This window comes from Typopeltis vanoorti, chromosome 5 (genome assembly GCF_054136105.1).
Source record: "Typopeltis vanoorti isolate ZY-2024b chromosome 5, IOZ_Tvanoo_1.0, whole genome shotgun sequence".
NCBI lineage: Eukaryota > Metazoa > Arthropoda > Arachnida > Uropygi > Thelyphonidae > Typopeltis > Typopeltis vanoorti.
The window spans coordinates 160375190-160399141 of record NC_143553.1 but is presented as its reverse complement, the minus strand read 5'-3'; the positions used below and the strand labels follow the sequence as shown (position 1 = coordinate 160399141).

General features: G+C 34.5%; 1 protein-coding gene across 1 annotated transcript in view; it reads left to right on the top strand.

The window, feature by feature from the left end:
- Window positions 1-23952, top strand: part of Oatp30B (Organic anion transporting polypeptide 30B) — a 386218-nt gene that overhangs the window by 322992 nt on the left and 39274 nt on the right. Inside the window, exon 15 of the mRNA XM_090393536.1 lies at window positions 1321-1385. Within this exon, the coding sequence (XP_090249662.1) occupies window positions 1321-1385 (65 nt within the window). The remainder of the gene's footprint in view (window positions 1-1320; window positions 1386-23952) is intronic.

Genomic DNA, 23952 nt, shown 5'->3' with positions numbered 1-23952 from the left:
GGTGGGCAAATTGAGAATTTGTGGAGTGCAAATGCTATCAAACAGGAGAAAGAGGAGTGATATGATTAAGACAAGTTACTGAAAAAAATCATACAGGTTACCAGTAGATGGAATTTTTCATTTTGTGGAGAGTGGGGAGAGGATGGGCACCCATGGAAGTTCAGGATGAATGCAGTGAAGAAGAGGGTGAAGCTACATTTTTTTTCTCTCAGTGGTTGCACAATTGAGATTAATGGCCTTTGATGATAAAAGTTTATTTTTCACTTGGTTAGAGTATAATAAATTTAGTTTAATCCTTTATCCAAGTGTGAGCAAACAAAGTTTGCGCCTGAAAGTATCTTCAGGACTGGTGTAAGGTGGTACAACACCAGGGCACTCCTTGCAAAGGTGGAGCAAGATACCGACACTCCTATCTCAGTATCTCCCAAATGCAAAACACATCTCCTTGCGGATATGTCTAATGTTATGCGTTAAGGGAAGGGCCACAACCCAGACTAGTTTCGACCTTTATTGAGGTCTCTTCAGTGGGAGCCAGGCCCAAGTGAAGATACCAGGCAGAAGCATTAGCAGGTCATCTCTACCTATAGGAGTTGCCAAATGGTGTGCCACCCTTTTTTTAATAAATTACTCTGGATTTAGAGAAAGATGTTGAAAGTTTATTTTTCACTTGGTTAGAGTATAATAAAATTAGTTTAATCCTTTATCCAAGTGTGAGCAAACAAAGTTTGCGCCTGAAAGTATCTTCAGGGCTGGGGTAAGGTGGTCCAAAGGATTAATTAATTAACAATAAAGGTCGAAACTAGTCTGGGGTTGAGGCTCTTCCCTTAATGCATAACATTGGACATATCCACAAGGAGATGTGTTTTGCATTTGGGAGATACTGAGATAGGAGTGATGTTAGCTTGCTCCACCTTTGCAAGGAGTGCCCTGGTGTTGTACCACCTTACCCCAGTCCTGAAGATACTTTCAGGTGCAAACTTTGTTTGCTCACACTTGGATAAAGGATTAAACTAAATTTATTATATTAATGGCCTTTGTTACAAGTTCAGGTAATATGATTGAATTCAAAAATAGGTATGACTACTGGTGATATGTGGCCTCTCTTGATGAGTCCCTGACCTCCTGGAGGTCTGTTTTAATAATAACATTAAGGTTATCACATGTATGATTAGGTTAATATAGCTACAAAATATTAAACTAAAGAATATCATTATCTTAGTCCATGTCTATTTTGTATTATGTACTATTTTTTTTAAATCTGTTTATTAATATTTATATCAACCATGAACTTGCTATAACATATTTTAAATGTGTTCACAGGTCTGTTTCTGAAGAGGAAAGATCTTTCGCCTTGGGGATGCAGTTTGTAATATTCCGTTTGTTTAGTAAGTTCACTTTGTTTGCTGCAGTCATAATTAGTTCATGTTTAATCTTTTTGTACTTGATTTCACATTGCTTTTTTACCAGCAGAATAAACTTCAACAATACATAACATTGTTTTAGACAACACTGTTCATAATACTCATTTGATTTCATAATGCACATAATGGCATAAAAGGTAGAGAGATTCTGAAAAATATTCTTAATAATATGTTAGAATATGTGAAGGATAATAGTAGCATAGGGGAAATAGTTATGTGTTAAACTGGATAGCACAGTGGTGAATTGAAGAGAAACACTGAAATTATGAGGGACTTGGTGGCTGAGTTGTGAGAGATAAAAAGAGTGCTGTTTGTGGTTGTATAGAGTAAAGTTTAAAGAAAACTGGATTGGTTTCTGAAGGATCGGCTACATTCAAATGGATTTGGTGTCGGAGATTTTGAGCAATTGTTGGTTGAAATAAACAGAATCAGTATAAAATGGAGAGAGGAAGAGAGAGAGAGAGAGAGACCAAGCGTGAGGAAAGTGAATACAAGGGAGCGAGATATTATGACAGCATAGCAAGTAACAGATAAGCAAAAAGAACAGGAAAATTGCTTTGCATAGAGTGTATGTAGTAACTTGTGTCAAGAAAGGTGTTATAAGTGCATAATATAAGTGCAAAATGAAAGGTGTTATAAGTGCACTGTTGATCTCATTTGGAACTGCCCTGTTGGTGGAAAGATAAAAAGTATATCATTGTATGTGGACTTGATCATTAGAGGTGTCATGACTAATAAAGTTCACAAAACATACTTTCCTTATAGAACAATGAAACAAATAACTGATCCTTTGCAGAGCAGGAAAGAGCAAGCATTAGAACCAACTAATGCTTGCTCGACATCCCCCCCCCCCCCAACTAAGTCATTTGTGCCCACAGATAGTTGTGGGCACAAATGACTTAGTTGGGGGGGGTGTCGATAGACTTGTAGTTGTCGCAGTAGATAAAGGATAATGTTGTTGTTGGAAAATTTGTTAGCATGTTGCCTTGATATGACAATAGTGAATTCAGATGGAGAGCAGAGACGATGAAGAGCAAGAGAGCTGAGTTGTGTGAAGCAAAGAATTTTTTGTTTATGAATCTGTGGAGTGAATTTGAAGGAAAGTTGGAATGGTTAAAAATTGATGGATTGCATTTGAATTGGTTTGATGTTGGACATTTAGAAAGGCTATTGTTTGTTGAGAAGGCACAGAATCAAGAGATTAATGTAGCTAATGATCTACGGGTACTAGTGAAGCAGGATAGCATACCTAAACTGATTGTACAACAAGAGGAAGATGGATATGAAGATGTGTTTGTAGCAGCACAAGGTGATAGAATTCATAAAGGTGAGGATGAAACACGGATGAAATGGCAATCATCTGAGTCTGGATCAGGGAAACAGGAGTGGTCAGACTGCAGAGAGATGTGGTATAGCAGCTAGAATAGAGAATGTCGGTGCTGGTAGAATAGCCTCAAAGACACAGGGATTGTCTTTGAGGCTTAAATTTGTATACAAATGTAAGGAGTATTTGAAATAAGAGAGCTGAGTTGTTGCATTGTTTGAGTTAGTATGCCCGAAGATAATTGGTATAAGTGAAACTTGGTTGTCTGAGGATGATATCTGTAATACAAATAGAAGGTATACAATTTTACAGAAGGATAGGAAGGTGAAAAGAGAGGGAGGGAAGAGGGCTGTTAATGATTGCAGAGGAATTATGTCCACAAAATATAAAAATTGAACATGTGCAGATTTTGAATCTGTGTGGTGTAAAGTTGAAATTAACAGGTTAGTATATCTGATAGGATGCAGTTATAAGCCAGGGAATGTGGCAAATACAGACTGTGAAATGTTTAGGCAAATTGGTTGGGATGTAAAGAGAAGGTGATCCTAGTGGGAGATATTAATTAGATGAATATAGAATGGAAGGAGGAAATAGTATACAGGGAAAAGGAGAGTGAGTTTGTTGAATTTCTGAGAGATAAATATCTTAAACAGCAACATGTGACTGAGGTGACTATAGGCTTTAGTGTTTTGGATTTGGTGATAACTTCACAGGATGTAATTGTTTGAGCTATTGACACTGCCACCAGTTGATGAGTGATCATAAGGTACTTGTTTGGAAAGTGGTGAAACAAGAAAAGGTTACTGCCAAAAATCAATGTATGTGGAGGTGTAAGGTGGATGATTATGGGAAGCTTTATAGTCAACTAACATCAATACCTTTGATAGATGAGTTGTTCAGAAAAGATGTTCACAGTGCATGGAAATTCATAACAGTATCTGACACAAGCCATGTATAACTGGATACCAAGAATTATGCAAGTAAATAGAGAGTAGGAGTGAAATGGATGAAATGAATCTCTCAACTATTTTCTTCTATTTACTGAACACTAATTTACATTCCTTTAACCTCTCTCCATAGCAATGTTCCAGAGTTCGAGTTCTAATATTATATCTGATATCTAATATAATATATGATATTATATTTTTAGTGGAAATTGTTAGTTTAAGACAGACCATGAATTCATTCTTATGCTGTACTTTGCCCAGTACCATCGACATGGTGTAGAATAGAGGCAGCCTGCCTCACGGTGCTGCTTAATAAGGGTGCTCATTCAGCCATATTACGGTAACAAGATATTTTACAAAAATACAGCGTTTAGTTTACCAAATAAAAAAAGGCACCAGTTCCCATTGAAAAAATTATAAAAATTACTGTCATACATACTAAAACTAAATATTTTAGAACCCACTTATTAGATACTTAAGGAAACAACCCATAAAGTATCATACAATGTGAATTTCATAAACTTTTATAGTCTATATATATTTTCTGGAGGGAGCAGAAAATATTGTTTACTGCAGAGAGCGATAACTCGCTCCCTGCAGTAAACAATACGCCCTCCACAACAGCAACTATACTGCAGAAACATGAAAAACAATTAGTTTTATCATGTCACTGAATAAGATTCACAGACATTTGCAGACTGTGTAATATATTTTTCAACAAATAGTGCAATTAGAGACAACTGGGAATATATAAACACTAATCATACATAAAAAATTGTGTACGATTTTTTAGCTTTAATTTCGGGAAAAAAGTGCGAGTTATAGTCGAGTAAATACAGTAATTTTTTTAGCTTTCAAATTCTTAAGTATGGATCGTTGGTTAAAGACTGGATTTATAAAATGCACAAAAGAGAGCAATGTGGCAGATATAGAAATAAGCAATTTCACTTCTCTCATTGATGATAAATTATTTATATTAAGTAAAAATCTATAGTATCTTTATAAATTTTGTTCTGTTAAAAATAAATCGTATTTTTTTTGTTTAAATGTACATCTGAATTCACATAAAACAGACATTTACAATGAAATATAGTTTTTATTTATTATTATTATTTTGATAAGGGTATTTTGAAAAGGTACTTGGTAATAATGAAAATTAAAGAAGGGGTACACGGATCTCTGAAGTTTCAGAAACACTGATCTATCCAAATATTTAGTCTGAAACATAGGTGTATATTATGCTGTTCGTTTTCTTAAATTTTGCTTCGAATTTGGATAGACGAAATAGCATCTATCCAAAAATGCGCTTCTTACATTTTTTTCAGCATCATTTCAATTTTGAATGTGAAGCATATTGAGTATATTGTGTATTCTGTGTTTAAGTGACTTTGATTTTAATTGTATACTTATTTTTGGATTTTTTGATAGACAAATAAAATTTTAAAGATAATAGTTTATAAATTATAAACATATTAATCAGCTGAGGGACCATAGCTAAAAATCCCGTATATATGCGGGGTAGACTATCGACACGTCAGGCTGACGCGGCTTGAATTAAATTAATAAACATAGGTTATTTATGAGCTATAAAACTCTTTAGATGATCTAAGTTTGTTTACACATACTGCAATTGGCCCTTTCTTGAATACTTTTTTGGTGTATTTTTGCATCATTTCATTTTGAGTGTTACTGTGCAGTTGCCTTTTGTTTTATAAAATATATTTATTCTTGTTTAGTAAATTTTTTTTGAATTTGGATTATTATTCACGTAAAGTAAGTACGTCTATTATAGTTTTGCTAATTTTGAAAATCAGTTAAATTGTTTAATTTTAGTTAATTATCTTATTTTGAAAACAAAAGATTTTTATCTTATGTTGGGTTGACATCTAGAAAACAAATAATTTTCAATAAGAGATTTATTTATATATTTGTTCTTGTTCTGGGTTGGAAGACATTGGGGGTTGGGGTCCTTTTACTAATTTCTTTAATAAATAATTTTAATATTCTAGAAATTTCTTAATTATTAAACAACTACCAGAATGTAAAAAATATTAAATAAATATCACTGAAAAATCAATCAGTGGCTAATATCGCTACATGTTAATTTTTAAAAAATACCTAAAATGTAAGCATATTTATTATTCAAAACATCTGAAAAATCAAATTCTGTAATAAAAATAAAATAGTCTTGGGCCATTCACCTTAAAAATAATAGTCGGTTAAGGGATTAAAAAATAAGTTTAAGGGAAATTTTCAAAAATTATTATTTATTTTGGTGGACAACATTTAACACTCTTCTTATTTTAAAGTCTAACCAAGTGTGTTAACCCCTAGATTTCAGAAAAAAAAATCAAAGAAGTTATCTGGTGCACAAAACAGGAAAAGACGATTGCACTGAGTACAACTAGAACATAAATTGGCTGGATCGCTGAATAAATTTTTAACTTCAGGACCACATAAAAAACAAAGAACAAAGTTCTGAAGAAGCAATTACTCTGTGTAGCTCTATTACAGAAAAAGAGAGGACACAAGATAACTATGAAGAAACAAATGTTACATGCGAAAATGAAACTGGACTGTACAGAAATTGCAGCAGAAGAAATATTGGATTCCGATTCAGCGAAACACGAAACTTCAAATTTTACTTTAAATTCTAATGTTAATGATCAAGGTACTTGGCTAAATCATATAACTACCAAAGTTAGAGATTGTTTAGTTGAGCATTGCCTGCGTCAAGTAGTTAATAAAGAATTTCCTAAAGATGAATCTGACTGCAAGTTTTCTGATTCTTACTATTATCGAACTTTAGCAAATGGAGAAAAACTTTTACAAAGTTATTTAGTTTATTCAGAATTGTGAAATTTGATTTTTTGTTATTATCGCAAAATATTTGGTAGTCAAAATTCCCAATTTCTAACGAATACAGTTGTAAACATTGGCAACATTTGAGTCATAAACTAAAAATACACAATACAAGTTCCGTGCACATTAAAAACTGTTCAAAATACAGCGAACTTAAAATGTCTTTGATTAAGAAATGTGTTATTGATTGCACACAACAAAAATTATACGAAACTGAGAAAAAATATTGGCAATCTATTATAGAATGGTTAATCTACATAATACAATATTTATCAAGACAGTGAATAGCTTTTAGAGATTCTTCACAAAAACGTTTTGAAAATGATAACGACAATTTTTTAAAGTTAGTAGAAACTATCGCTAAATTTGATTCGATAATGGCAGAACCCTTGCATTGCATCCATCACAAAAAAGGAACATTGCACATTATTTAGGTGATAAAATACAAAATGAAATCATCCGTATAATTTCTGAAGCTATAAAACAAAAAATTTTAGAAATGGTTAAAGAGGCGAAATATTATTCATTAATTCTTAATATTACTCTGGATATAAGCCACACAGAACAATTATCTATTGTTATTAGATTTGCTAATCAAAATAAAGATACAAATATAGCAGAAATTCATGAACATTTTTGAGTTTTCAATCTGTAGAAGATACCACTGGGCAAGGACTATTTCAATTTATAAAAAATTATTTAAAATGATTGAATATTAATATTTCGGATTTATGCGGCCAAGCTTATGATAACGGTTCAGATATGCAAGACAAACATAATGTACTGCAAAAAAAAATCATTGAAATAAATTCAAGGGCTTTCTTTATTTTGTGTGCTGCTCATTCATTAAATTTGGTAGTTAATGATGCAGCTAAGATATCCTGTGAAACTGTAAATTTTTTTGGGGTAATACAGGAATTACATAGATATTTTTCAATATCTGTGAAGCATTGGGCTATATTAAAAACACATATTCATGTTTTAAATTTGAAACCACTTTCTGCTACTAGGTGGGAAAGTAGAGTAGAAGCAATAAAGCCACTTAAAAATAATATCAAGGAAATTTACCAGGCTCTTTTTGATATTACGGAAGATGAAACTAAAGATATCGATTCTAGAGTTCAGGCAAACAACTTAATTTCAAAGATTTATTCGTTTAAATTTATTTGCTCTGTCCATGTTTGGTACGAAATCTTATCTTTGTTATGTTAAAATTATCTTTGTTATGTAATATTTCTTTTTATATTAAAATAAAAGTAATTTTTGTTTATATATATATATATATATATATATATATATATATATATATATATATATATTCTGTTGTATTTATATATTAACGAATAAACATTTTTGAAAATTTTTATTGTTAAAAATTCCTTATTAATGAATTTCAGTGATTACAATGTTCTACTACTGTTAAATAAAATTTATTTTTATGTATGAGTATAAACTGTTTGTACTTTTAACAAAGTAAAATTTTTCATGGAAGCTTATTTTAAGGGAGCACTGAAAAAAACGTTTTACATAAGGGTGCCTCCTACCTATGGTGCGGCACTGATCACCCACCTTATAATTCCACATAATTCCTTTTTCTGAAGTGACCTTTCTTGTTTCGTATCTTTCCAAACAAGTACTAAACTGCTACTAACCTATGGTATGTGGATACTTCATTATCAAGCACATCCTATAATGAAATCACCAAATCCAGCTGGCACATTTTGCTTTTTATCCATTCCTAGTCTTTTTGCTGAAATAGTAAACCTGCTCTTGCTTCAGTGCCAGTGTATTTCACCCAACTATGATTTGATAATAAACTCTCTGCTTGACAATCTTTTTTTTTAATATCGATCCCATAGATGAGAAGTAAAGAGACCTATAAACACATCAGTGCTGTGTGTGGAGTGCAGATAAGGACTTAGAAGTTTGTTGATGTTTTTTGAAGAGCTGAAAGTTGCAGTTGTTTGAGAATACTTCATGAGGGAGTCTGTTCTAGAGGTGGACAGAATAAAAAAGGAAGAAGAGAATCAGGTTTGGTGTGTTTGCAGTTGCGCAGTAAAGGGATGCTGGTCAGCTGCTGCTCTTGTATTAACAGGTGCAACTGAAAGTGATGGAATGATAGTTGCCAATTCACTGGAGCAGTGACCGTGGAAGTACCTGCAGAACAGACATTGCTGAAACACTGTGAGATAGAGGTTGAAATGAATCTGTAAAAGAGGGATTATCAATGAACCTTATTGCTTACCTCTGGACAGCATCAAGGATTTTAAGGAAAGTTTTAGATGCGTCACTCCAAATGTGAGCAGTATTCTAAGCATGGGAAGATTTGGGATTTCTATATAATTAGAAGTTGGTTCGTTGTAAAATATGCTTTTGAATGAAAGAGAATGCCTAGTTTCTTGGATGTTGAGGAGGCTATTGATGTCATGTGTTTATGCCAGGCGAGACTGGAGGTAAATGTTAGTCCAGGCAAAGGTGAGCTGAGATTGAGTGTCTTTCTTTGAGTGTCATTACATACCAGAATTTACCTGCCTAAGTGGTTAATATCAGATTCTGATACAGGATATTATTATTATAATAAGTTAAGAGATTGAGTGAGAAACAGAAAATTTAAAAATAGTATCTTTATTTACAAATAATTAATATTAGTGTAGATTTATGGTATTGCCTTAACGTGTGTAAAATGTTTATTTTGCGAGCTCTATATACAAATTTGCATTATAAATAAACTTATCTCCTAAGGAGAAAAATCCCACAAACTTAACAACAGAGTTAAAGAACAAACATCATGCAAAATTCCAAGATCACTGGAATTGATGAGAATAACAAACTCAAACAGTTAATTTATAAAGTATACAGTTTCTTATGCTCTCAATAATGGCCATTAAAATATAATTACTTAGCTCATACCTGTTTTTCTTCTAAAACAAGAAAATAATTTGTGCACAACTGTTCTTAAGAGAGAACGTATTTCTTCTTTCATGTCTTCTGTACAATATCAGTTCCTTTCCTATTTCCTTAAAATATAAAAGATAATTGGGTTAAAGCTGTATAACTGAGAGGAGACCTCCACATAGCCTTTAAAGGATGTAGAGAACCGACCAGGGCTTCTGACCTAATGTCCAATCCTCACCTTCTCGTGGTGCACCCTGTTGGGTATCTACCTGGATACTGAACGAATGAGGATGGGCTGGCAATTTGGGATTTAGCCGACCAAATTGTATTCTTATTGGTTAAACCAAAATAAAAAATGATGGTACAACATGACAAAATTTCATGCCGGCTAGGGCGTCACCCATTGCCAGGGAACCAGGGCAAACAGCGAAAAGTCAGCTACTGGAACAAATCTGAAAACAAACCCCAACTCAACATCACCAGAGTTAAACATCGGTACTATCAACGTAAGAAGCCTGAATGGCAAAGAAATGGAGCTAGCTGAGGAATTAGATAAGTACCAGATCGACATAATAGGGGTGACTGAAACAAAAAAGACTAAAACTAGTGAGATCTTTCTGAGCAATAAATACAAAATGTTATATTCAGGCAATGACAATCAAGGAAAAGAAGGAGTAGCCATAGTATTCAACACAAAATACGAGGCTAATCTTCTTGAATAGCAGTCAGTCTCAAGTAGAGTAATGTGGGCAAATATGAGAATGGGGAACTGGACAATGAGACTTATTTGTGCCTATGGTCCCACAGAAGGTTCTACTAAGGTAGAAGTGGAGGAATTTTTTTGAGGCTTTAGAAAAAGCAACTGACACAATGAAAAAGGAAAAGTTGGTCCTTGTTGGGGATCTAAATAGCAGAGTAGGAAATGATTATAAGACATACAAAAATATTTTGGAAAAATTTGGAGAAAAGAGCAAAGCTAATAATAATGGCAAATACCTGTTGGATTTCTGCTCAGGACATGGACTGGTTATTACTAACACCATGTTCCAACATAAAAATGTGCATAAATTCACATGGAGAGAAGAGGCAAGGAATAAGAAAAGTCTCATTGACTATGTTATTGTTGCTAGTGATGTTTTCTCTCTGGTGCAGGACACCAGAGTGTACAGAGGATTTGAAATTGGAAGCGATCACTATTTAGTCTTGAGCGGGATAAAATTGAATTTCATATTGTAAAGAATGACATGTAAGAAAGTTTTAAAGCAAATAAAAGTTGAGCAGCTATCAGATGTGAACTGTAGACTAACATACACAAAGATTATTGAAGAAAAAATGAAAGAGTTTGAGAACAGGAACCAAACCTTGGAGATTCAGTGGCAAGCCTTGAAGAAAACCCTGATTGATTCAGCCAGAGAGGCATGTGGTGAGGTTGTCGGCAAGGATAGAAAAATCAGGACTCCATGGTGGACACAGGAAGTTAAAGAGGCAGTGAAGGGAAAGAAGAAAGCATATTAAATGTCCTTGGCAAATAAGTCAGCTTTTGCTCTTAGAGAATACAGAGATAAATGTAAGAAAGCGAAATACTGTGTAAAACTAGCTAAACAAAAGTCATGGCAGGACCTTGGCAAGAACACAGAAAATAAATATCAAGAAGGTAGTAAGATATTGTGGAGGTTGTTGATGAAGTTTAGAAATGAAGGAAAGAGTGTAGTAAAAGGAGTTAGAGATGGTAAAGGTGACATGAAAATGGGAGAAAAAGATATCCTTGAAGTGTTGAGTAATTACTTTGAAAAACTGCTAAATGAAACAAGCAGTGATAGCACAGTGGTAAAAAAACACTCAACAGGCATGCAGTCAGGAATACATATCCATGCTTGAAGTAGAAAAAGCCATCAAAGGCTTGAAATGTGGAAATGCAGCAGGAGTAGATGATATTCGACCAGAAATGCTGAAGTATGGTGGTATAAAAGTCTTACAGTGGCTGCACTGCATAGTTTAGAATGCGTGGACAGAGGGACAAATTCCTGATGATTGGAGTAGAGCTCTCATAGTACCCATATATAAAAAGGGAAATAAAACTGAATGTGAGAATTACAGAGGTATTTCCCTACTGTGTGTTCGTGGTAATATCTATGCATGTATACTGGAGAAATGGTTGAGAAGAATTGTGGAAGAAAAAAACTTAGTGAAGAACAAGCTGGATTCAGGTCAAATAGAGGCTGTCAGGATCAGATCTTCACTTTACGACAAATAGTCGTAAAGTTGAGTTGTAAGTCGGTGTTTGGTTCTGATTATGTAGAGATTACAGTAATTATTATTTGGTTCAGAATCCAACATGATCTTCCATCACATAGGCTAGACTTGTAAATATTATTTAATGTAATTCATTTATTTATAATTTAATATTCATATAACTACCTTAATTTTGTCTAATATTTAATTATTTAATCAAGATATATGTATTAATAATGATAAGACTGTATTAAATATTATTAAGCTATTTTAATTATTACTATGTTAATATTATAAGAACTTGTATTTGATAATTGAACTGCGCATTATTTGAAATGTAAATATTCTCTATTTATTCCTGTTTGTAAAGTTTAACGTTATGTAATAGCTCAATTTTATTATATTTTATTTTGTTGTCATGGAAATGTATGTAAGTAAGCAAGCACGTTTTGGAAACACCACGTGAGGTTTATTGAAAAGAGTTTTAGAAAGAAATCACGAGATGATTTTAGGTGGGAACATCGGATATAAAAAGGAAAGAATGCTGAAAATTAGGGGGAGATTAGATTATTAAGAGAGAGAGAAAGGAGAGGATTGGCATTAGGTTGGAATCGGAGCATTCAGCATCGGGAATCATAGTGAGATAATAGCGAGTCGGCAAGTCACTTAGGCAGCTAATAAAGTCTACTAGTCGAGAAGCAGTTAGTTAACAAGTTGTAGAATAACAATTATAACTACGGAAGACAGCTGAGTGACTACTAAATAGATTAGCAATACTTGAGTTGAGATTTAATTTCAGGGACGACCTGTCAAGCACACACAGAATCTTGAAATAAAGCACGAAGTTACTAGAGTAGTAGAGGCTGTAAAATTGAAGTTTACCGTTAGCTGTGCTTAGAAATATATTGCCTGATGAATTAAATGAATGCAGGAAGAATGAAAAGCTGTGCATATAAAATCTCAAGTTAAGGAATTATTGTGTATTGCCTTATTTCATGAGTGATCAATAGTACTTTATGCAACAACATTTGTTTATGTGTATTGTGACCGATGATTAATTCAGTTATTGCTTAGAAGAATTATTTTAAAGAGTGCCGTTTATTGTTAAAAGTGTTTACGGTTATAAAAAGTGTTTATGTATAAGTTGATGAAGATAGAAGATTATCGGTAAGATTATTCCAACCATTAATATTCCTTTACAGAAAAGTGTGAGAGTATCATCCTAGAATTTCCTTATACTAACAGTAACTATTGAGGAAGTTAGCTAAAGTGTAAATTTAAAAGTGTTTGTTTGTGAAGAGGTATTACTGCAATTTTTGTTGTATTTGGAACTTAAAGAACTGTGAGAAGACTGTATTTTAGAGATAACAGATTTATCATTGTCTGAGTTGCATGATTGAATTTATCAGAAGTTAAAATGTTTGTGATATCTTAATTACTAATTTGAATTTAAGTGTAAAATTTATGATTCTAAAATTAAATGTTTGTTTTTGTTAATCAAAAGTTGTATTTTGCCTGAATCTCTTTTACTGCACCATTCATAAAATATTCGAACCAAAGCGGGTGAATTAAGTAAGTTAAGTATACTCGGCCAGTGTATATTTTAAGGAGTAATAGTTGAGGGTTGATTTATCTTCAATTCTTGAACTAATCCAGATATAGAGTGGCGCAGTCTATAAATATAAATTTTCTCTATATTTGTATTAGAAATCAACTAGCAACTATTTTTTAGGTTAAGAACATCGTAGTAGTAATCATGTCGGATCCAAAGTATAGAGTGAGAAGAAATAGGATCCAACATCGGCAATTAGAATTGAAGGATGTACAGGAAGATGGTTTAATGTCAAATCTGGTGTGAGACACGGATGTACATTATCCCCTCTGTTATTCGTTATCTATATGGATCACATTATGAAGGAAAGTGGTGTTAAACATGATATCAGAATTGGAGATGTTAATGTCAGCTCTTTGCTTTATGCGGATGATGTTATACTTCTGAATAAATCCGCTACAAGTTTGCAAGATTCCCTGACTAAATTGAATAACTATTGTAAATGATATGGTGTGAAGGTCAGCATTAAAAAGACAAAGACAATGAAAATAGGCAGAATCATTGAAAATGTCAACTGTATTGTGAACGGAGAACCTGTGGAACAAGTAAAACATTTCAGCTACACTTAGGCACAATTTTTAGTGAAGATGGTAAATTAAATATGGAAATAGACAACAGAATCAACAAATTCATATGGAATAAGAGAGAAATTAGTCGGAACACTTAATTAGCTGTATACAAGATAGTGTTCAAACCAGTTTTAACTTATGGATCTGAGAGCTTGGTCAGAAGTAAAACACTTGACCAAAGGCTAGAGACTGCAGATATGAGAGTGCTGAGAAAGATTAGAGGTGTGAACAGATGGCATCAATGGCAATATCATATTAAAAATGAGGATATGACTTGACATTGTTGGCATCCAGGAATGCGTTAGCAGAGCTAATCTCAGGTGGTATGGTCACTTAAACAGAATGGGCGAGGAAAGATTAGCAAAACAAGTGTTCTCTGCCAGGGTTGGCAGGAAAACGACCCAGAGGAAGACTGAGATATACGTGGATTGATACGGTACAATGTGCCTTAGACCAGTCCTTCCCAAACTTCTGGATGTCAGCGCCCCCTTTGCAAAAATTAGAATATTTCACGGCCCCCTCGAAAAAATCATAGTAGCGAGATATATTATTATAATATTTATTGTATTTATATTCAATACAAAACATACACAGCGATATTCCAAAAATCAAATGCATATATTACATTTTTTGCCTCTTACCGTTTGGTTCTGAAAACGATGCGGGCTGTTCTGGTAAAATATGAAATACTGTCCTTTTTTTGAGTCTGTTTCTGCTTCTTTGATTGTTCGCGGGATTTTTTTTTTATTTTTTATCAGCCACTTATCCATCTCAGGGTTAAATTTTTTAACGTAGAATATATCAAATAATATCACTACTTACCGATACTGGCACACCACAGACTGATAACATGAAATTAGTGAATATTACCTGAATAAGGGAATCCCCAGACCAGGAACATTTTTCTCTTTTGTGACTTTTCTCCCTTTACGGTAATTAAGCCTAACGTGAAACAGACAGCAAAGGCAGGTTATTAAAACGTGCATATGATTGGTGCTGTATTAACAAAAGATCGTGCAACCAAAAGATAAAAGCATACCTGACAATTGAGTTGAAATGCTAACTCTCTTCAACCGAATTCCATATGTGAAACTGCCATAACATTCATTATATATATACATTACTTAGTTTTAACAATTTTACGAATTTTAACACGTTCGGTTGAATTTTATTGCTGCCTTGGGAAATCGAACTCGCACACATCTAATTAATAACAATGGTTTTTAGTTAGATATTGTGTTTGCCCATGCAACATATAGTTTTGTTTCAGTCTGTACAGCTTAGTTTCTATATGAGGGGACATGTGATTCATTAATTAGTGTTTTTATCCCAGTTGTCTCTAATTGCACTATTTGTTTAGAAATATATTACACAGACTCCTCATACCTTATTCACTGGCATAATAAAAGTACTTGTTTTTATTGCCTCTGTAGTATAGTGGCTGTTAGGGATGGCGTGTTGTTTACCACTGCAAGCGAGTTACTATCTCCCCACATGAACTTGTTTAAGCTTTTTTTCATGTGTGAAGTATATGCGAAACTTTTATTGGTAACAGAAAACTAGCTCGGATGACAGTGATAATATAAAACGAGTTTTGATATGTATATAAAGTCGATATCAACAGTCCCTGATTACAAACGCGTGATGAAAGGGACAGGAAGATTTAGAGCTTCCCTGGAGAGCATTCGAAGTAAATACAATTAACCACTGCTTTGAAATGAAACATATGAATAAGCAATATTTACTAATATTCATTAAGTGTCGAAATACGCAGGAAGCAAAGTTTGTGAACCAACACCAATGTGTGAATTTTTCCATTAAAATATGAAAAACAACAAAAATGAAATAATAAATGATAAAAGTTAAATACGCTTCTTTTAAAATAAAAAAAATCTACTTAGTCTTAAAACATTTTAAATTAGTTTTCATTATTTCATGGCCTCCAAGGGGGCCGTGGCCCACAGTTTGGGAAGCGCTGCTGTACACCGCTGGAGGGTACATGTCAGGAATTTGATGATGAATTTTAAAGTTCCCTTTTTCTTTGTGGAGACTTCTTCCTTAAACTGAAAAAGAATTTATCTCTTTCAGCTTTACAGCTCTTAACTAGAATATGTTTGCTGCATTAAAAAAAAAAAAAAAAATCATTTGCCTTTTTTGGCTTAAGAATTCCTTTAAAATCTATTTCTTGCCTAAACTTCCAACTTTTTACGATGTTGTCTCTGTTCTAATCAACAGCACAACTGTTCTATTATTTTCTCTTGCTCACCAATTCAACTTCATTTTCTGAAGTACAATCCTTGCAAGTGCTGTCCTGCCTGATGTTGTTAGTAACATGGTGAGATGAAAGTTGCTTGTTGTAAACAAGACTACAGTTCTTCACTGGCCTGAAAATGTCATCAAAAGTTCAATATTTTCTTCTCTCCAAGTTATATTACAAAAAAAAAAAAAAAAAAAAAGGTGAGCCCTTTTAACAAATAAATATTGCAATCAAATATTTTGCAATGGGCCATAAGTGTACAAAGATTTCTTATGTAAACATTTCTAATTACAAGAAATGATGGGTTTTTTTTTTTTTTTGCTATACATTTAGATGTTTACATATATGATAAAGAATAAAACCAAAAGTTATCCTTATCTTTTTATTTATTTATTTAATCAAAATTGGCTACTGCTAAAAAAAAAAAAAAAAAAAAAAAAGTAAGATAATTTGATATCACTAAATAGCAGGTATCCTATAAGATTTCTTTTGCAAGAGAAAAGGCAGGACTGTGTTTTGGTGGCATTGAACATGACAATGTCATCCTCACCTCATTGAAGGATAATATGAAGATCAATGTTTAAGGCATTGGTTGAAGATGATCTTATAGCCTGGGATGTCAGAGTATTGCAATGGTTTGTCGAATGAGTAGGATGAGTGGAGAGTACTATCACCAGCCAAGCTGTAGATAGGATTAGCGGTGATTGCAAGTAGATCATTTTTGAACAAGAGGAAGAGAGTAGGTGATAGGACAGAGCCTTGATGCACTCCAGCATTGATGGTGAAGCTCAAAAAGAGGAAGTCATTTGCCGTGACTCATAGAGAACAACCAGAGGGAAAGCTAGCTACTCAATTACATAGGGTGGCAGGGAGACCAAAGGATGGAAATTTGTTAAGCAGGCAACACATGGTCGAAGGCTTTGGAAATGTCAAGGTCAACAGCACAAGTTTCTCTGAAACTTTCCATGGCACATATCCAGTGTTAGATGATGTAAGCCCCAAGGTCGGCTGTGGATCTTGAATGTCAGAATCTGTACTTGTGGTCACTGATTAATTGGTGGGCCTATAAGTATTGGAAGAGTTGGCTATTGATTTTCTCCATTATTTTGGAGAGGACTTAGGTGATGACAATTAGTCAGTAGTTTGATGGTTGATTTCTGTCACCCTTTTTAGGAATAGGATGGACATGAGATTGCTTTCATGCATTAGGATAAGTACAGATATGTATAAATAGATTGTAGAGACAATGCAGGACAGGTGTTAATTCTGAAGCACAGTGTTTGAGAACAATTGGTTGAGATGCCATCAGGACCAGAAGACTTTTTAGTATCCTAGTTTTTTAGTAGTTTCCTGATTTCTTTTTGTTGAAAAACTAAAAGAGGCATATGGCGCTTGGATTCTGGTATGGTAGGTGACTTCCCCTAGTTATCATTGCAGGAGTTTGAGGAAAAGAGTGATGCCAGGAGGCAAGTGTTTATGAAATCATAAAGATTTGGATCTGCTGATGACTGATTTGCATATGTTGTACTTTGGTGTAAGCAGAGTGTAAAGTTGGAATTCTTGAAACAAGCCACTTGCAGTAAGCTATTTTTTTTTCTTTAACTGCTTTGGTACACTTTTGGTTGAACCAGGGTTTGGAAAACAGATGAGGATTATGCTTTGAATTGGGGATGAAGGTCTTCGTGCCAGTTAGAATAATTTTTGTAACACATTCACAGCAGCATTAAGGTCAGATGAGCAGAAACAACAATAGTCATATCAAGGAAAGGAGTAGAAATTCCAGAGGTCATCGCAGTTGGCTCCTTTGTAGTACTAGATGATATTAGTGGAGGGGTGTTCTCCTCACTTGTACAACTTGATTGACTCCTCACTTGTATAAGATTGTGGTCGGCTTTGCTAAGAGGAGAAGTAACCTCTACAGTGTATCTGGTAGGAGAGAGAGAGACATGAGAACTGGCTAAAAAAAGAGATCCAGAGTATTTGGAGAGTGAAGCAGGTTATCAGGAATTTGAGTAGGTAGATGTCGAATTTGTATTAAATCATTACTTATGACAAAAGCCTTCTGTTTCTTGTCCAGCTTGGTCAGTAGGAATAGGGGAGCCAGTTGGAATTGTGGACATTGCAGTCACCCAGGAAGACGATCTCACTATTTCAACCGGCTTGATTTTAGATAGTTGAGTTTCATGGGAAAACAATGTGAAGAGATCAGAATGGTTATCAGTGTTTGGAGACTGGATATTACCAAATAAATGTTACTAAATGGAGCAAGAAAATCTTGAGCCAGAGATTGTCAAAAGAAAGGGATTCTAAATTAGTCATTCTCTGCCAGATTATGTCAGATTTCACAAAGACAGAGGTGCCACCCTTGTTGTGAAAAGAATTGTGAAGTGTGTAGTTTGGATCAACTGGGGAAAGCTACCTAACACACCCTGTTCATAGGCTCAGTCCCAACTATTAAATCTAAAGAGACTATTAATACTTCATTAAACATCCTGGAAAAACAGATAACTGCTACCTCTGCAATACCACCCCAAACACTGACTGCCTTCCAAAGAAATCAAGAATCTTATCTGTGAGAAGAAGAGCCAATTGCTGGTATCATAGGATGCTCGCCCCAAAAGACCCCCAAATCCTCAGAGCTACGTATTCAGTCTGACAAGCACTGGGGGACCATCAAAACCAACAGTGGGAAATGAAACTTGTCTCTAAACACCAAGGATCATTCACTATGGAAGATGACGAAGGCTCTCAGAGTGGACCACAAATCCCTCCCACCAGTCTGTGGTGGAACAGGTTGTCTATCGTGATGCCAAGAAGGCAGAAGTTTTCACTGACAGTTTAGATAAACAGTGCATCGCAAACTATGTGCATGCAGACCTAGATTTCATCAAGAAAGTTCACACCAGTATACATATCTCAAATGACACCCAACCAACTGAAACACAAGAAATAGTCAAGAAATTAAAGAATAGGAAAGCATCTGGCCCAGATGGTATTTCCAAGAAGGTCATCAAACAACTACCCCATGAAGCCATTATGCATCTTGTAGAAATCATTAATGCAGTGCTGAGATTTCACCACTTTATGCTACACTGGAAAGAAGCTGACATAATCATAATCCTGAAACCAGAGAAAGCAAAGCAGTTCCCTCAGAACTACCACTCAATTAGCCTGCTCTCCTGTCTAGGAAAGATTGCGAAATGAGTGATACTGACAAGATTGTAAACAATTATAAGCTCATTGGGTATGAGGTTTATTTCCCAATGAGCAGGCCTGAGAGTACAAAAATAAGAGTAAAAAATACAAATCATACAAAATAAGTGTATCAGCATGGTATTCAATGCTCCATGGTTAATGAGAAATGCACAGCTTCATTTAGAAGCTGATACCCCAGATATTGCAACCTTCCTATGCTACCTATGCTAAACAGCTACAAACTTCTTTGCAAATGCAGTCATTCACTCTATCTCATTAATCTGCCATGTAGTGGACTGTAATAAACACAATAAACCTAATTCACATTTATTTCAGAAACCGATAAAGGCATAAAGAACCAATTCATTTTAAAAATTTTATGGAATTTACAACAGTGTTAAAGAAACTTTTTATTATCCCGACGTTTCGATCTTCACATCAAGATCATCATCTGGAGTGTACATAAATATACAGGACAAGCTGAGTTACATCATTAACTGTAAGCTAGAGAAACAATGATTTGATCACATGTTATTCTACTGGCGTGACCTCTGGTGAAAAAATAAATAAATCAAAAAATAAATAAAATTATTTTATTTTATTTATTTATTTTATTTTTTTTTTTGTGATCAAATCATTGTTTCTCTAGCTTACAGTTAATGATGTAATTCAGCTTGTCTTGTATATTTATGTACGCTCCAGATGATCTTGGTGTGAAGATTGAAACGTCAGGATAATAAAAAAAAGTTTTTTTAACACGGTTGTAAATTCCATAAAATTTTTAAAATGAATGCTGATCGCTGTGCATCCCTAAAAGAAAGGGCATAAAGAACCAAAGGTCAAGTCCATCTTGCCAGAAGCATTAACCATTAACAAAGTGCAGAGGTCTTACTTCATTGTCCAAACTTAAATTGAAACAACTGCCTCTCCATATCTAAGATATGGGAAAATCTTATTCTAATCACACATCGCTAATTTTTTTTTTTTTAATACAGCTAATGAGCGATTAAGAATGCACTGTTTACTCAGTTATACCATTGCATCATTTTTTTGTATAACATCTCACAGCTTTTAATGTGTCAAATCAATCCTTTGTTTGCATTCTACTTGTAATTAACTATCATTGCCACTAATTATTGCCTGTAATATTCATGCTGAAATATATGGCTTTAAATAAATATTACTTAGTTTCTTGTGTTTTGTGTGTGAAATAAGGAAACCTAAAATGCATAAGTATCTCTTAAACAACAGCCTTACATTTCCTTTTAATGAGACTTGATGACTATGTATATAAAAAAAAAAAAATCAGCTAACGCCTTTTTATTCCCGTATATACGGGAGTAGGCGAGGCCCTTTAGCCCTATCTAACTTTTGGAGACTGAGTGGGCAGTTCAATCTCCACTGGTACCCAATCAGAGACAGATGGCCCAAGGCTATCACTAATTAAGCGGTACGCAGTGAAGAGAGACGGCTCAAATGTGCCGCCATCTCGTGGTCTCTAACCCTAACACAATATATTTAATGTCTGAAATAATGTGGGTTCTACGGTCGATTTTCTTGAGTTTACAGGACGAAAAACCCGAGTTTCCGGGAGGAAAAACCTGCTTGCCCGTGCCAGAGATCGACTAACTCGGGAACCGGTCGAAAAAAGGCTTAGAAAAATTTCCTCTAGTCGCCGACTAGACTCGAAACCAAGACTTCCTTCGTGCGGCCTAGCGCGATGGTGTGCAAACGCCACATCCACTGAGCTACACAGGCTCTAGGAAATGCAAATCTTGTTCTGTACTAGAGTCTGCACTCTGTCAGAATATGAACTACGATTAGATGGACATTACATTGCACACTGTAATGGTCATCTAATTATAGTTCATATTCTGGTAGAGTGCTGACTCTTTAGTCCAGAACAAGATTTATTGTTTATTTTGTTATATTTGTATATAACAGATTTTACATTTCTTATATTTGCTACACACACAGGGTATGCTAAAAAGTTGTGATAATCACTGTGAGGGAATTGAGGTACAACCATATAACTTACACAATATTCTATATTGTGTAAGTTATATTGGTTGCAAATGATGCAGTCCTCTGAGAAAAAAAAGTCTTTCCCTTGTTTCAAACCAGTCATTTTTGTTCTAGGTGTTTATCAGAACTTTTTAGCCCCCACCCCCTTGTATAAAATGTATAAAATATTTATTTACAATTTTTTAACTAGTGCCCTGCTGCATAACATTCAGTATGTTGCAGTACTAGCATTTTATACACTTGTGTATGCACGTTTGTGAGGAAAGATTAGTTTAATTTAGAATAAGATAGGGCAAAACAAAATATTTACTGGGATGTTTTGCTACAAAGCCAGGGAACATACAGAGTAAAGAGCAGGAGAAATTTAGGCAACTCAGTTTGGCAAGTACGAATGCGTGATCATTATGGGTGATTTTAACTACAACAGTATAAACTGGAAAGAGGAAGCAGCATGTATTAGAAGGAACATGAGGTTCAAGAGTTTTGATTTAGTCATAGCATCAGAGGACCTGATTTTAACTGAAATGACATCCCCCCCGGTTGGAGAGACTGACCTTGCACTCTTGACTTGGGGTATGAACAGGCATGCAAAAATGAATTTATGTGGACTTATAAGGCAGGTTATTATAATAATCTTATAAATCAGCATGGGGCATTGCTGTAAATGGAAGGATAGGATTATTATTATGTGACACCTCCAATGTGACACCAGTGGAATGCATTGAATCAGTTTAAGGCACGGTTGGATGAGCATTGTATGCAATAGTGTGTACCTTCTACAATGAGTCTCTGACTCCATGGAGGTCAAATGCTAATAATAATAATAATAATAATAATAAATACATCTCACCCTCTCCACTACTACTACATTCAATGTGATCTGCCCCATCATCACCCACAACAGTATTTCTTTGTCTGTAAACTGCATGTGTTCTGAAGGCCGATTTGTCTGTATGCGGGATAAAAAAAACCCAAATTTCAAGGAGAAAAAAACCCTGCTACATCCATATGAGATTGGCTAACTTACCTTCAATTGAAAAAGCCCATATAAGGATTCTCCTCGTCACAACGAGAATTGAACCCAGGTTTTTTCCAATTGAAGGGTGCAGTGTTCTGCTGTTCTCCCAATTGCACTATGGAGATATCACCAGTGCATGGGAACTAGTGAAGAAATGTTTATTAGTAGCAAAGGTAAGTTGTATACCTAGAATGGGGTAGGGGAGAGAACACTGTAAATTGAATGACTACAAACAGGAACTGCAGATCAAAAAAAGGTTATGGAGAAATATAAGGAAAGGAGTGGAGAGAGAAGTTCCATGAGGAATATAGGACTCAGGCCTGGAAAGTGACTAGTGTGGTAATAAAAGGTAAAACTTGAATATGAGAAGAGATTAGCTTTGAGATCCATGGAAAATCTGAAGGAATTCTTTCATTATATGACCACTAGGAGGAGAAAGGATTGTAGAAGAATGATATTGTTAGATGAAAATAGGACTATAGTGACGATGTAGAAGACATAGTGGAGTTGTTTAATGATAACGCAGTTGAGGTATTTCATCCTGAAATGTAGGATTTAAAGTTTAGAAGTGTGTGAAGAGAGTGTGTTTCAAATGCAAAAAATATTCTGAAGTTAAAGGCATTTGGACTGGATGAGATTTTATTATGTCTTTTAAGAGAATGTGCCATGGAAATCGCAGTTCCATTTACTTGGCTTTTCAGTGAGTCTATGCAGAAAGGGACCCAGTGAGTGGAAAGAAGGAAAGTAAGATAGTATCATTGTGTAAGGGTTGTAGTAGAATTGAAGAAATTAGGGACTGGAGAAATTAGGGAGAAATCACATACATCATTGAGCAGATGAAAATAATATCTGTGAGGTTCATCAGGGATTTGTTAAGTGGTGCTCTTGTTTCTGTAATCTGCCTTTTATAATTAAGTATAACAAGTGCATTTGATGAGGGGAAAGGCATATAAGTGGACTTTTTTTTTTCCCAAAGACATTTGACAGGGGTGTCACATAAACTGATATTTAAATTTTTAGATATCAGGTTAGTGAAATGGATTGGACTGGCTGTCTGATAAATATCAGAACATTGTGTATGAAGAAGTGATATCAGTGAAGTAGGTTACAAAGTGGGATGAGTCCATAGAATATAGTACTAGGACCCTTATTGTTTAACCATTATATCAATTACATTTTCAGTGGATTACAGAGAATGTTCATTGTTTAGAGATGAGGTGAAGCTGAGAAGGATTATAGTGCTCATGTGGTAGTCCTTCAAGAGGATTTGAACAAGCTGGACAGATGAGCAAATGAACCTAGTGTCAGTTTAATGCATCTAAATATAAGGTCTTAGAGTTTGGCATATCACAAGATGCCAAGAGAGAAGCTATTCAATATGCTACAGTTATATGGTGTCAATGGGGCTTTATATCAAGCAATACTTAGTCTTTATTTAAGTTGTAAGTCAACAGTTAGAATGGAAGGAACTACAGGAAGATGGTTTAATGTTAAATCTGGTGTCAGACAAGGATGTACATTATCCCCTCTGTTATTCATTGTCTGTATGGATAACATTATGAAGGAAAGTGATATTAAACCCGATATCAAAATTG